The 13,284-nt window shown below is 57.1% G+C and overlaps 6 protein-coding genes across 6 annotated transcripts in view; 3 read left to right on the forward strand and 3 right to left on the reverse strand.

Moving 5' to 3' along the window:
- Positions 1-2,747: 2,747 nt before the first annotated feature.
- On the reverse strand, positions 2,748-4,587 carry GUITHDRAFT_131533 (hypothetical protein; the record flags this gene model as incomplete). Its single annotated transcript, XM_005842222.1, has 11 exons — positions 2,748-2,893; positions 2,948-3,046; positions 3,099-3,134; positions 3,197-3,250; positions 3,303-3,373; positions 3,425-3,525; positions 3,579-3,668; positions 3,721-3,814; positions 3,889-3,955; positions 4,000-4,081; positions 4,135-4,587. 11 exons carry the CDS (start codon positions 4,585-4,587, stop codon positions 2,748-2,750), a joined length of 1,293 nt encoding a protein of 430 aa, XP_005842279.1.
- A 149-nt stretch (positions 4,588-4,736) lies between these two features.
- Positions 4,737-5,450, forward strand: GUITHDRAFT_99080 (hypothetical protein; the record flags this gene model as incomplete). Its single annotated transcript, XM_005842223.1, has 1 exon — positions 4,737-5,450. The coding sequence occupies one exon, from the start codon at positions 4,737-4,739 to the stop codon at positions 5,448-5,450; it is 714 nt and encodes a 237-aa protein (XP_005842280.1).
- A 240-nt stretch (positions 5,451-5,690) lies between these two features.
- Positions 5,691-7,119, reverse strand: GUITHDRAFT_99081 (hypothetical protein; the record flags this gene model as incomplete). Its single annotated transcript, XM_005842224.1, has 11 exons — positions 5,691-5,769; positions 5,821-5,994; positions 6,048-6,115; positions 6,163-6,201; positions 6,255-6,307; positions 6,359-6,480; positions 6,536-6,565; positions 6,619-6,679; positions 6,724-6,765; positions 6,816-6,897; positions 6,952-7,119. The coding sequence occupies 11 exons, from the start codon at positions 7,117-7,119 to the stop codon at positions 5,691-5,693; spliced, it is 918 nt and encodes a 305-aa protein (XP_005842281.1).
- Positions 7,120-7,861: 742 nt separating this feature from the next.
- Positions 7,862-8,632, forward strand: GUITHDRAFT_149757 (hypothetical protein; the record flags this gene model as incomplete). The annotated part of the gene is made up of 1 exon (XM_005842225.1): positions 7,862-8,632. A coding segment is annotated over exon 1 (694 nt), but the record flags the coding sequence as incomplete, so codon positions are not given.
- A 1,016-nt stretch (positions 8,633-9,648) lies between these two features.
- On the forward strand, positions 9,649-10,785 carry GUITHDRAFT_149758 (hypothetical protein). The gene is made up of 5 exons (XM_005842226.1): positions 9,649-10,017; positions 10,073-10,120; positions 10,320-10,426; positions 10,526-10,568; positions 10,623-10,785. Exons 1-5 carry the CDS (start codon positions 9,670-9,672, stop codon positions 10,683-10,685), a joined length of 609 nt encoding a protein of 202 aa, XP_005842283.1. The 5' UTR covers positions 9,649-9,669; the 3' UTR covers positions 10,686-10,785.
- A 44-nt stretch (positions 10,786-10,829) lies between these two features.
- GUITHDRAFT_131537 (hypothetical protein) overlaps positions 10,830-13,284 on the reverse strand; it is a gene marked incomplete at both ends in the record, with an annotated part of 5,254 nt that continues 2,799 nt past the window's right edge. Inside the window, 9 exons of the mRNA XM_005842227.1 lie at positions 10,830-10,961; positions 11,053-11,086; positions 11,189-11,307; positions 11,496-11,574; positions 11,745-11,825; positions 12,061-12,152; positions 12,234-12,322; positions 12,442-13,001; positions 13,189-13,244. Coding sequence (XP_005842284.1) covers positions 10,830-10,961; positions 11,053-11,086; positions 11,189-11,307; positions 11,496-11,574; positions 11,745-11,825; positions 12,061-12,152; positions 12,234-12,322; positions 12,442-13,001; positions 13,189-13,244 — 1,242 coding nt within the window. The remainder of the gene's footprint in view (positions 10,962-11,052; positions 11,087-11,188; positions 11,308-11,495; positions 11,575-11,744; positions 11,826-12,060; positions 12,153-12,233; positions 12,323-12,441; positions 13,002-13,188; positions 13,245-13,284) is intronic.

Genomic DNA, 13,284 nt, shown 5'->3' on the forward strand with positions numbered 1-13,284 from the left:
AGGGGGGAGGGGAAAGAGGGAGAGCGTGAGAGGGGGATGGGTACCGGGGTGGAAGGGAGTTTGGAAGGGGAAGGGAGGGAGGGAGGGAGGTTGGCAACTGACTCTCACCTCCAGGGACTCCTGCTGTGCCTTCTGGCCCATGAGGACCCGCCAGTCCGTTGTTGCCTTGCACACCAACCGTTCCTGTAGGAAGCAACCGAGATCAGCGAAGTTGGCAGGAAGACGACGACGAGGAGGAGGAGGAGGAAAAGAATGATCAGCTGTAGTGGCAAGATGCGTTGGGTGGGAGAGTTGGGGGGGTGGGGGGGGGGGGGGGGAAAGGAGGAGGAGGAGGAAGGATGATATTGAGGGACCTGCTACTCCGTTGATTCCGTGAATTCCTGAGTTACCCACAAGGCCATCGGCACCTGCAGGCAGACGACAACGATCACAAAGAGTCGAAAGCCAAGCACAGAAAGGAAACGACAGCATGGACCTCCTCCTGGCAAGCTGTCTTCTCACCCTTCCCCCTTCCCCCTTCTCATCATACCTCGGGGCCCAGTCTCTCCGTACTTGCCAGGCCGTCCAGGCATCCCCTGAACTCCAGGAGTGCCGGCGACGCCCGGCGCGCCATGTGCTCCTTCAAGGCCCATGTGCCCCTCCTGTCCTTGGACTCCCATAGGGCCTGTAAAGGAGGAGAATGAGGAGTCGGAAAGATGAGGGAGAGGCAGAAGGGAGGAAGCGGAAGAGGCAAAGGGAGCAGGGAAAGGAAGTGAGATGAGGACGAGGAGGAGGAAAAGAGAAAGGGAAGGGGAGGAGGAGGCAGGAACTTGAAAGGGCTGAAAGTGTGAGCTGCTAAGTGGAGGATGGGACGAAGAGTTCTTGCAACGGGTGCCGACTTACCGGGAGGACCATGAAGACCAACAAAGCCGATGGGGCCCTGCAGCACAGAGACGATCCGACGTGAGAAAACAGTCATGGGATACAAGGAGGAGGAGGCGGCGAGCTAGCAAACAAACGAAGGAAAGAAGGAGGGATATTTCAGCAGCAGCAGCGGGAGGACGAGCATCGGCAGGTAGAGGAGGCAGGCAAAGAAAACTGCCAGCTGCATCACCTGCGGTCCCACGGGTCCACGAGGTCCGTAGACATTCAGACCAGGAGCCCCTTGCATGCCTCTATGCCCAGTCTCTCCCTTGATCCCCTGCAGCCCTTGCAGGCCGTGTGCCCCGGCAAGGCCCGGCAAACCTGCCGGTCCCTCCCTACCTCGAGCCAGTCAGTCGTGAACCTCGCCCACTCCTCTTCCATCCCACCTGCCCGGCGGCCCCTGCTGACCGGCTGGGCCGATCTCGCCGCTCATCCCGGGCTCGCCGCGTCTTCCCTCCCTCCCTTCGGGTCCCTGAAGGCCCTCGGGCCCCATATGGCCCATCCCTCCTCTCGCTCCCATCAGCCCAGGCATGCCCCGGGCGCCCACGAAGCCCACGGGGCCCCGGGGACCGACGGGCCCAGGCTTGCTGAGGAAGATCTTGATGGCTGAAGAGAGATCATCCATGTTGGAGGAAGCCGTTCTTATGGCGTTGAAGTCCTCGTGCTGCTGCATCCAGCCCTTCCTCATCGCCCTGGACCAGCGGCCAGTATCTGTGTCGAGGCTCTTCACCTCGTCACTCAGTCTCCCAATCTTGTTCTGCAGGCTCGTCGTCACGAGGTCCGAACAGTCCGGGGTCAGGCAGCCGCCCGGTATGCCTAGTCTCACGCTGTCCCGTGAGGTCTTGGAGGAAACCAGGTACACACTGACGAGCAGGAGGGACAGCAAGCAGCCTGTGAGGAGCATGGAGCGAAGAGGCGAACCCTTGCGACAGGTTCCAGGTTGTCGTTCAGGCAGCAGCGGAGTTCGACTTGCTGCCATTGCAGCTGCTGGTCCTTCGGTCGGCGTGACTGCTAGGGGAGGGGTCAGAGCCGTCTACAAGTTTTGTTCGAGAAAATTCAAGATGAGAGCACTGCTCGATCGTGAGGAGAAGACAAAGACCACGAAGAGGAGGAAAGGACTTGTTTCGACTCAGCACTCACAGTATCTGCCCACATCACACGGATACAAGGTTCATCGGACAGATGAGCTCGTGCAGAACAATAAGAGCCGCAAGGTACCAACGACGTGAGTGGAGAAATGAAACTTGAGCATGTCAGAGGCTACGCTACGAATGCACATGGAGATGTCGAGGGGAACAGGGTGGCGATGAATCAGCAAGTGGAACAACATGGAGGAATGGAAGAGAGTTAGAGGCCGACAACTGCCGTGTGTCAGAGGCAAAGAAGATCAAGAAGGTGAAAGTTGAACGCAGGAGGAGCAGGGGGAGCAGGAGGAGCAGGGGGAGCAGGGGGAGCAGGAGGAGCAGGGGGAGCAGGAGGAGCAGGGGGAGCAGGGGGAGCAGGGGGAGCAGGAGGAGCAGCCAGCACTCCGCAGCTGCGGCAGCATGAAGGGTCGCGATGTAAGCGGAGTGGGTCCGCCTCAGTACACTTTGTGAAACTAGCTGGTGTATCGGGCGCCTGCATGTGATCCGCCGTCGCCAAATAGCCTGATGACAGGGCCGGGCAGTCTCAGTCAACCGTTGAACGATCAGATGATTTTGAGTAGATGTCAGAGAAGATGGGATCACTGATGATTGGAGGCGTGGGAAGATTGACGGACAATTTCTGTGGATTTAAGATTTATCGTGTCACTGTCAGCCTGTTTGAAGTTTCTGAGCAGAGGCGGCAACTGACAGGAAGTAATCTTAAGCTGCCAACGCCTTCACTATGCTTGCAATGTATGTATGTCCGAGCGCTCCCTGCGCTCCCTGAGCTCCCTGAGCCCCATGAGCTCCTCCGCTTGAGCCCACGGCACCGGGAGGGCCTGGACTTCCAGGCGCACCAGAAGCTCCTGCACCAGCATCAGGTCAGCGTCTGACGGCACGTGAAGTATCTCGATCAGCACCTCCTGGTCCATCCACTCCTCTTGCTCCAGCTGTTCCAGGCTGTCCAGGAGAGCCCGTTACACCAGTGGCTCCGGCTGTTCCGATAATTCCCATAGGACCTGACGCAGAAGCGTGAGAACCGACGAACATCGGGGAATGCAAGTCATTTACCCGACAATCCGTTGTTGCCCTGGATTCCGACAGTTCCTGCACAGTCAAAAGCATGAGGGGGAGCAAGCACTCGCCAGCAAGGGCTGGTTCCAACCGACCTGCTACACCCGGGGGACCTGGCATTCCATGTTCGCCAACGATACCGTCCATACCTGTTGAAGTAGACCATCACTACAGGGCTACTCCCCTCTCTCAGCGAATAACCTCTCTGCCCGGGCATGCCTGGGATCCCTCTTCTTCCAGGAATTCCTTGTATTCCTGGCTGACCCGGATATCTATTAAAGGGTTGTCATTGTCACGGACAGTGGTGAGGTACTGGAGCTCACCCCATATTTCCACGGGGTCCACGCAGACCCACATGACCCTCTTTGCCGGGAGGCCCTCGCAGCCCGGGCATGCCTGAGGGACCCTGGAAGCCCATCGGGCCCTGATCATGGCTGTCATTCACCGGACCGATGCTGGGGGTAGGGGGGGATGTACCATGTGGCCTTCTGGTCCTCGTGGGCCGATCACAGTCTTTCCTGCCGGTCCGCGATGTCCACGAGCTCCTGTGGGCCCCTTCCTGCCCCGCTGCCAACCGAACAATCACAATCCGCCATGCGGCACCGCGACCACTCCTCACCCTGCCCTCCAGCCCGGGGACGCCAGAGATTCCTTGCGGACCTGGAAGCGAGAGGTCAGGCAAGCCGGTCGGATCCCTCTCCCACTGCCAACACCTGCTCTCCCATCCCTTCAAAGGAAAGCAAGTCAGTCACTCAATCTTCCAACAAGATTCGAAGGAGCTACATACCTTCCTGGGGGACCCTGCGGCCCCTGGGGCCCGATCTCTCCACTCATTCCCATCTGTCCTCTCCTCCCTGACAGAGGGTAAGCAAGCCTTCATCAGCTTCGCTGTCATTACCTTCAAGTCCTTGCCGCCCTTGCTTTCCTTCGTAACCTACCGGGCCCATAGGCCCTCTGGCCCCAATCACCCCAAAATTGCCCTGTCACATCTTTCAGTGCGGAACACAAGCAGGAGGATCTTGCACCCTTGCACCCTGGTAGCCTGGCAGACCCCGAGGACCGACGGGACCTGTGCGAGCGCACGAATAACGTTTGAGTGAGAGGTGGCCAGGCAAACTGCGAACAAGACCAAACCTGGAGTCTTCAAAAACCTCTCAGCATTCTCCTCCGCACCATCCACCTCGCGGCTGATGTCTGTCAAGGTCCCTAGACTGAGCTTCTCCTTCTTTGCCTTCTTCGCAACCGCTTCCTGCCAGTCGGACGCGCTCTCCTTCAGAGCCTCCAGGTTTCCCTTGAGCTTCTCCACAAGGTCCCTCAGCTTCTGGACATCGCCGCCGGGGTATTCTTGTGGCGCGTCCGACAGGAACGAGGCGCTGTCCTCGCTCCTCAGATCCGACATGGCGACCAGGCACACCATCGCCGCCACCACGAGGGCCGCGGACATCGCCGGCAGCCTCCACCCGCCTCGCTCCCTCCCCTTCGCCATGGATGCGAAAGGACACGCAGGGGGCAGCGAAAGCCCAATAGGAACAGTCCGATCTAGGCGAAGCTTGCTGCCCTCGCTATAAGTGTTTTATATCATAAAACCTTTTTATGGGTAAAACATTCCTTCTTCGCCCTTATTCCCCCGCAGGCATGGGCGGGGAGGAGGAGCAGGGGAGGCCGGGGTGCATGGACCGCACGTTCGCCAGAGGCTTCTTCATCCGATGCACCTCCATCTTCGGCATCATCATCAACTACCTGCTCTTCGTCATGGGGTTCGTCATCACTGCCTACGGCCTGCGCCTTGGCAGCCAGGAGCGGGAGCAGATGACTTTCCTCTCGCAGCAGTCTCAGAATGCAACGCTGCAGGAGGAGCTCTTCAACTCCATCAACAACCTGTCAGGACTCACTGTCGGTCTCGCCGTGATAGGCATCCTCTCCATCTTCGTGGCGACCCTGGGCATGTGCGGGTCCGTGAGAGGCTCCAGCAGCTGCCTGCAGTGCTATTCGGTGGTGCTGGTGATCATGCTTGTGTCTCAAGCTGCGATTGTTGGCCTGCTCTCTACTCGTGTCGCTGATCTTGATCAGTCTGCCAAGGAGGTCATCAAGTCCAGCGCAGCAGCCAGGAACCTGGTGAAGCAGAGCGGGCAGCAGGCCCTGTACTTTGGGGTCCTCGCCTTCGGGGTAGAGTTCGTGGGGTTCATCTTTGCGCTGCTGGCCCGAGCGGCGCTGAATCGGAAGAAGCGGGAGGAGGAGTGGAACATGGACCTGGGAGAGCTAAAGTCGATCGGAGACATCAGGTCCAACGTAAGCGACCACTTCAAGAAGTCCAAGCACAAGAGCAACGCCATCCGCCTCGAGGACTGATCTTTCTTGCATTGTAAATAGAACACACGGTAGCTCTGAGTCATAGCTCCTTGTCAGAAGCTCCCTGCTCCAGTCGATCTCGCAGTCCTGCTCTGACGCAGGGCAGAAAATTATGCGCCCACGTGTCTCGAACTTCGTTCGAATCCCACCTGAGCGATGCGTGAGAGCAGGGGAGAAAACAACACGCGAGAGAAAACACAAGGAGATAGCGGAAGGGGATGAGAGGAGGAGATGGCGGCATCACTTTGAAATCCATTCCATCTGAGATAGCTCTGTCGAAGGGTAGATATCCTCGTTGTCGAAGTCGTTTAACCTGAAACTGAGGCAGAGCATCAACGCGATTTCAAGTTCATTCATGTTGGATCCATACATTGAGTCTCGCTCAAAGCGGTGAAAGGCATGCTCTCTCGACTTCGTCCGATAATGATGGATCCTGAGAATGTCAACGGACGCTGGTCTGCTGACTGACGGCGGCTCCCCCGAGGAATGGTTGAAGAATACCTCCTGTTTCTTCTCGTTCACGGCAGGTTCATCATTCTTGTATCTACATGCCGACTCGTCAGAGACATCCAACCAGCGGGCCTCGCAGGCCATCACCTGTGATTATGCCCTCCAGCCACTTGTACTCTATCTGGTTGAGCTATGCTCTTGACGACCTCAGATGGCTGGTGCAGCTGCGATCAGAAGGTTCCAGCGCAGTGCTCAGCGCTACCTCTTCTGCTCTCCAGATGTAGTTCTCCAGCACGAGCCCCTGGCAGTATTCGTCACAGCGCAACACCCACATCTGACGGTGGGTAGGCAGACCGGAGGATTCTTGGTGTGGTTCGAAGATCCGAAGGTCAGCCAGTTTACCAGGACTGACAACACCATGTCACACCGACTAGCGTCCAAGATGAGAAGAGCGATACCAGCGGGATGGCTCTCGTATGACGTCAAGGCTGCTCGAAGCGGAAACGCTCCCGGCTGTTCCTGCCCCTGGGAGGGCGGAGACGGCATCAAGAACTCGTCGATGTCGATGAACGCCATCCATCTGCAGCCTTGAGTTGGAACTCGCAGAGGTTGCTCTGGGCGACCACATCACTCACCTGGATCGGTGCCCATGATCATCCATGCACCTGCATCACACATCCATCAGGTCGAGGGTTGCCGCTGGTGGGGACGCATCGACCTCTGATAGGTCGGAACTTGGCAATGGACGTCGCAGACGGCATCATCCAATGTTACGATACCTGGTTTTGAGAGTTATCCGTCGCCATGTTCAACATGCCCGGACCTCGGCGGATGTAAGGTCCCAGCAATTCATCAATCTTCTCATCTGCAAACATGAAATGCGGTCAACCAATGCAAGGATATTGTCCAGATCACTTTTGGAGTGATGGTTGTACAAGAAGAAGTGCTCGACACCCATACATAGATGGAACTCGAGCCATTCTAGGAGGTACTCGTCCTGTCGTCCTGGTCAAAACCTCCACCACTGTACGAGTCTGCAATCCCGCGTCACCTCGTCCCGGAAGACAGCCGCCGCAGAGAGGTAGAACTCTTTGTTATGTCTTCTCGCTCCTGGTATCTCATCGTTGGAGTAGCTGCTGCTGTTATCCTCTTGGTTTGAGTCCGAGCAGCACACCATCATCAACACCGCTCCCACCATCGCCCTCGCCCCCGCCTTCATTCCTGCAAAGTTTGCGGAGCGAGTGTAGATTTGAAAACCAAATTCGATACATTAGTTTATATTTGAAAATTACTACAGAAAGTTTACTGATACTTTACAAGTGAACCAGAAGTGAACCAGCATCGTAATGCCTGGGGCGGGCCAGCAATTGGTAACCGGCTTTACCACCCACCCCACGACGACTACCCTACCTGAGTTCCTGCACCCCCTTTACCACCCTACGTTATACCACTCATTACCCGCTTCATACCCATCTTTGTTATAACCCCCCACCTCCCAAAAGTTTTCTATTCTGACCACCACGTATGGCTGGGGTTCGAACTTGACCACGGGGGTCATCCATGTAGGGGTGAAATTTGAGTGCCAAGTACGGGTCTTTGCCAAAGCTACCCTTCTGGGTTGAGGTGGGGGTACCCCTTAGCATGAAGAGACAATTAAAAGTAGGGTGGGAGTGCATTGGTGGGAGGGTAGGTGGTTCCATTTATGGTGTATAGTGGGTAGTCAACTAATGTTGTGGTGCTAAAGGAGGGGGTGATGCTGTGGAGTGCAGGGTTGAGCGACGATGGGAGTTAATTTTTGGGGGTGGGGGTGATCCTTTTAATATTCGCTGGGGTGGGTACACAAGTCTTGTCTGATGGGGGTGGGTGTTCTATAAGCACTTGTTCACGAGGGGGTGGGTGGGTATTGGTGGGGTGAGAATGTGTTTTGTCGGAGGGTGGGGTAGTGTAGTAGGGTGGAGATATGGAGGGCGAGGCGGTGGAGGCGGTAGCAATGCACCTGCCGCTGGAGGTCCTTCTACGATGTCAGTCCGTGTGTGTGAACTGGAAGGTCACGATAGAGAATGCTGGTTACCTGTGGAAGCATGTCGTCCTGTCCAGAGACTTGCGGCCCAGGCTACATCCTGTTGCGCTGCAGAAGATTGTGCGATGCGCCCAGGGTAGGTTGCAGGAACTAGACCTGAGAGGGTGTGCAAAGGTAGATTGCTCGCAGCTTTATGAGGATGTGGAATGTCTTGGAGAGTATGTTGAGATCATACGGCTGAACAGGGAGGATCATTCCAAAAGCTTGCCCCCTGCTCTGAGCGCTTGCGGCGGATTTCCACATCTTCGCGTGTTGGATCTTTCCTGGTGCCCTGGAGTGGACGATGAGCTGATCGCAAGCATCTGCGCTACCTCTTGCACGAGCTCCATACAAGAGTTGCTGCTACGAGGCTGTCTTGTCAGCGACCAGGGGGTAATGAATGCTGCAAGGTCGTGCAAACAGCTGAGGGTGCTTGACATTGGGGCATGGCCATACTCGAGGTTGAGAGGGGTGAGATCCGTCACTGACGTCAGCCTCTTCTTCATCGCTCAGTGCGCAGCTTTCAGGAGTGAAGATTTCTTGCTGGAAAATCTGTGCATCGCTGGTAGACGAGGGACAACAGACGAGGGGTTGGACGCTGTCATCGAGTACTTGCCGTTCCTGAAGAGGGTAGATGTTCGATCCTGCTCATCCATCACGCAGCCTTCTCAGCCAGCTGACGCCGAGGTGACTGGGGAGCCCTCGGACAATGTCGTGTGGAGGACGGGAAGGAACAACAACCGGGTCGAGCTGATCACAGACTCGTATCCCTCGGGGACGATGACACCTGACAACTACGCCGAGGAGTATGGGGTGTTGGAAGGATGGAGTGACCTGCAGACAGCATCAGGCCTGTGGCGTCTGCTCCAAAGTGTGACGGCTGTGCGGACTGCAGCTGAGATGCAAGCTCGCTCCACGGCTGAAGCCCAGGCGGCGGACATGCTGGCCGAGGCTGCAGAAGTCCTGAGCAGGGCGTCTGAGATCTACTCTCAAGCCAACGAGATGCAGCAGCAAGCGTCTGAAATCCTATCAAGAGTTACTGAGGTACAGATGCAAGTCTCTGTCATGCATGGTCAGGCTCAGGATCAAGGAAACGCGGCAGCCCTCGCTCAGGCAGCGCAAATGCAGGCTCAGGTTGCTCAGATGCAAGTGCATGCCGCTCAGATGCAAGTGCATGCCGCTCAGATGCAGATCAGAGCAACCGAGATGCAAGGTCAGGCTACTGAGATGCAGGCAAGCGCACTCAACATCCGTGCTCAAGCTGCGAGCCTCTCTTTCTCTGATTTCGCACACAACACGTTGCACTCTATTCTACGGGGAAGGTTTCAGATGCAAGTGGCGTACAACGATGAAGCGAGTGGGGAAGAGAGGACGAGCCGTTCCAATGACGAGAATGAAGAGGCCGGGGCGAGCATTACCGAGGTGCCGACGAGAGAGGAGAGCTCACCAGCTTCATCCGCCACTGAGAACCTTGCGGGGCAAGTTGAAGACGTAAAAGAGATTTCCAGTGAAACAAGGCAAGACGGAGGATACGCTGCTACCAGTGCTGCTGCTGCTGCTGCTGCTGCTGCTTCAAGCTCTGGACCAGAAGAGGAAACAACAGAGCGATACCCTTCATGGGCCCAGTCCCGTCTTGAAGCCGTCCGAGCAGAAACTCTGCGACTGACGGAGGCCGTTCGAAGCCTGACAGCAGAGGCCGAGAGAGTTCGCATGCAGCAGGGCAACAGGTCCTCCTCCCTCTCTTACCGGGCTGAGAACGTCGCGAGGAGAGCTGAAGAGACTCTCCGACTAGCACAGGCAGCTCGCAGCTTGAGTGCCGACATTAACAGAGTTACATCTGCAGCCATGACGACCTCCCCTGCTCATGACGAGCAGCCGGCAGGAGACGAAGATGCTCCAGCGCATCAAGCAACCTTGACAGCATCTGACGAGGAGGCTGATGAGCGGGAGAGCCGGGCGGGAGAGCCGAACTTGAGTCTTGAGGGAGAAGTCAGCCAGGCTGAGAGCACTCGCTTGGGCATGGAGGACAACGAAGCTGCTGAGAGCAGGACTCATCATGTGATGCTTTGGTTGTTGTCTATGATTTTCTATCTGAACGAATTTGGATAATCAGCGGCCAACACTGTACCCAAACGCCCCTGAAGCACAGAGCGACCAGCAAGTGAGGGCCGCGGTAGCTCGTGACGTGACGACTGGCTGTCATGCCGATATAGATGCCCGATTGTGATGAACGATCCTAGAGACAAGTTTCTTTTCTTCTTCCCTGCTGTTTGCTCCTCCCTACCCGCTCAGGCTGTTGCCGCTGTGTTGTGTGCCTGTGTCATGCTCTTTTCATTTGCGGTTGAAACCTCCTTTGGCAGATGGTACAGACTGCAGGAGAGACAGCAACGATGGAGGAAGGCGACCTACATGGCGAGATCGAGAGGAGGAGGGAGGCAGCCGAGTCGGTCGCAGCAGTGGAAGCAAGGTGAAGCTTTTCTTCCCTTCTCCTGCCTTCTCCTTTGCTCCCCTCTGTCTCCTCCTCCCTCCTCCTCGTTGCCTGCCCCCTCTTTGACTCGATGAGCAGATTGCATGCGGTGCGGCAAGAGCAGCAGCGGCTGACCCGAACAGTAAGCCTGACAAGCTCTTGCTTACGAGAAGAATGACGAGTCTTGTTCAACCAGGTGGTCGATCTTCGGCAGAGAATAGAGCGACTAAGAGACACATCGGGAACCTCTGAGGAGTGAAGAGGAGGATACATCCTAGCTACCTGACGACCTCTTCTCTTCCTTCCCCTCCACCTGCTTCTCATCTTCGACTTGTTATATTTGACTTAGTGATATCTTTACGTTGCGTTCAGTAGTCAATTTCATTCTCCGCCTCCTCACCTTTCATGACCACATGGATCGGCTCGAGGCCAGCCTGGCGCGGAGCAGCACGGGGCTCGAGGGGATTTGCAGCCAAGCTTGATTGTCGGGATGATCGAGCGGGTTGAACCAGCAGTCCTTGACCTGATTCACCACCTGCAGGCGGTTCAGCTGGAGACGGGAGGAGAGGGAGGGAGGGACAAGAAGGGGAATGTGAAGGGGGAGGGGGGGAGGGAGGGAGATGTACATGATTCTGTGTGCTATCCTCGCTTAGTCTCCATCTGTTCAAGTCAAAATCACCAGCAGCTTCAGACGCAGCTGAGGGAGCAGGGGGCGGCAGTAGGGGAGCAAGGGATACAAGGAAGGAAGGGATGGAGGGTTACAAGCAGTGCTTGCGCAAGTTGGCTTGAATGATGCCCAGGAAAGTTTGTCGGGTTGTCTCGTCGCAGTCCAAGTTCATATGGCTGATCCTTGTGCGAGGAAGCAGACGAGCAAGAAAAACCTGACAGCTCTTGAGTCAGGCAGCTCAACCCTCCTGCTCTCTTCTGCTTTCTCCCACTCCCTTCCCTTCCCCTCGCACTCTCCCTCCCCACTCCCCTCCACCACTCGATCCCGTTCCTTCCTCCCGCTCCCTCCCTCCTTCTTTGTCCCTCCGCTTCCTCCTCTCCTGCCCTATCCCTGCAGTCTCACCAGCTGCTTGTCGGTGAATGCGACTCCTCTGAGCTGCAGGCACCACAAGCTTTGAACGTTCCGAACGACTTGAAGGAAACTGAGAGAAACAAAGTGAGAGGAGAGGAACAATAGGAGGAGGAGGAGCGTGGAGAGGAGGACCACCATGGGGAGCAGAGAGAGGACGATAGGAAGGAGGGGAAGGAGAAGGAGAAGGAGAAGGAGGAACACGAATCGCTGGAGGTCAGAGGATGGAGATCTGTAACGCACATCCTCCATGCTTGATCGCTGACCCCGACACAGCAGACGTGAGAAAGAACGAGGACCTGCACAGGCAGCTGCTCCCTCAAGCTGCCAGCCCGTCAGCTGCACACGGGCAAGACGCAGCCCTCACAGTCTCTCAAGGACGTAGCATGTCTCTTGCGGCTCTACAGGGTCCTCAACCATCCTCGTCATGTTGAGCAGGATGCAGCCTGCTGCTGCTCCCCTCCCTCCCCTCCCTCCCCTCCCTCCCCTCCCTCCTCTTCCTCCGCCTCCCTCCCTGCCGCATCCTCGTCACCGTCTCGTCAAGCTCACAAGTCGCTACCTCATCCACTGGTCGAACCTCCTCGCACAGTCCCGCAGCCTCCTCTGCTCAACCCCTGCTCCCTGCCGCCTCTCCTGGCTGGTTCCCATCGCCTACCGAGTAGTCACTGGGAGAGGAGAAAGGAACAGCGACTGCAGCGGCAGAGAGGAAGGAGGAAGGCGAGGAGTGCTTACCGACGGCGGAGCTCGGAGAAACGAGGAGGGAGCAATGCTTTCTCGACGTGGAGGAGCTTGAGGACGCAGGGTCGAGCTGGGCCGGGAAACTGCGACGAAGGGGAGATGAGAGGAGGAGAGAGCAGGGAGAGAAGGCAGGTGGGAGGGGGCGGGTGGGGGGGCAGAATGCCAGGATGCTGGAGGAAAGGGGAGAAGCGAGAGAAAAGACCTGGCTGCCGATCTCGCATGGCGGAGGAAGGGTGCAGGTTCTGACGATTGGAAGGACGAGGAGTCGCAGCGGAAGTTGTGACTTGCGTTCTTGGCCTGACCTCCTCCTTTCCCCTCTTCCACCTCTCTTCCTCACTCTCCTCCTTCACTCGACCCTCCTCGCTCTCCCCCTCCTCCTCGCTGTCCCGCCCATGGTGCGAATCCCCTCCCAGCAGAGCTCTGCTTCCTGACAGAATGACTACATCGTCTGCTCCTGCATGCCCATCAGGTAAAGTTGAAGAGGTGTCCCCCGCCATCCCCTGCTGCTCCTCCTGGTCCTCCTGCTCCCATCGTACTTCCTTTTCATGTTCCCCAAAGAGCAGGAGCGAGTCCTGCGATCCTTCATACCAGGAGGCAGTCTCCGAGTCGTCGGACAAAGAAGGCTCCTCAACGACCTGCCTGCCCACCGACCGCCCCTCCTCCTCCTCCTCCTCCTCCCTCGCATTTCTCTGCCGAATGCTCCGTGGTGGGGCAAGGGGGGAAGAGACGAACGCGAGGGGAGAGGTCATCTGGATGGTCGGGCTGAGAGGCGAGGAGGCCAAGCAGGGCGGCGGCAAACGAGGAGAGGAGGAGGAGGAGTAGAAGGAGGAGAAGGAGGAGAAGGAGGCGATAGGGGTGGAGCAAGAGCAGGGGGAGGGGGAGCAGGACAGGGGGAAGCGAAGGATTAAAAAGAGTGAGCGAGTAGCTGATGGCCATCAGATAATTTCACCGAATCTTCCAGCGCGACATTCGAAGACAGAGATGCGACCAGAGAGCAGCCACCACCTGACACGTGCATCACGAGGAATTCCTCCTCCTCCTCCTC

This window comes from Guillardia theta, assembly GCF_000315625.1.
Source record: "Guillardia theta CCMP2712 unplaced genomic scaffold GUITHscaffold_1, whole genome shotgun sequence".
In the NCBI taxonomy this organism is placed as follows: domain Eukaryota; class Cryptophyceae; order Pyrenomonadales; family Geminigeraceae; genus Guillardia; species Guillardia theta.

Coding starts and splice junctions, on each gene's coding strand:
- GUITHDRAFT_149758 (XM_005842226.1), top strand. CDS start 9,670: ATGCAGCAGGGCAACAGGTCCTCCTCCCTCTCTTACCGGGCTGAGAAC. Junction 10,121..10,319: donor AAGCACAGAGCGACCAGCAA/GTGAGGGCCGCG, acceptor CTCCTTTGGCAG/ATGGTACAGACTGCAGGAGA. Junction 10,569..10,622: donor AGCAGCGGCTGACCCGAACA/GTAAGCCTGACA, acceptor TTGTTCAACCAG/GTGGTCGATCTTCGGCAGAG.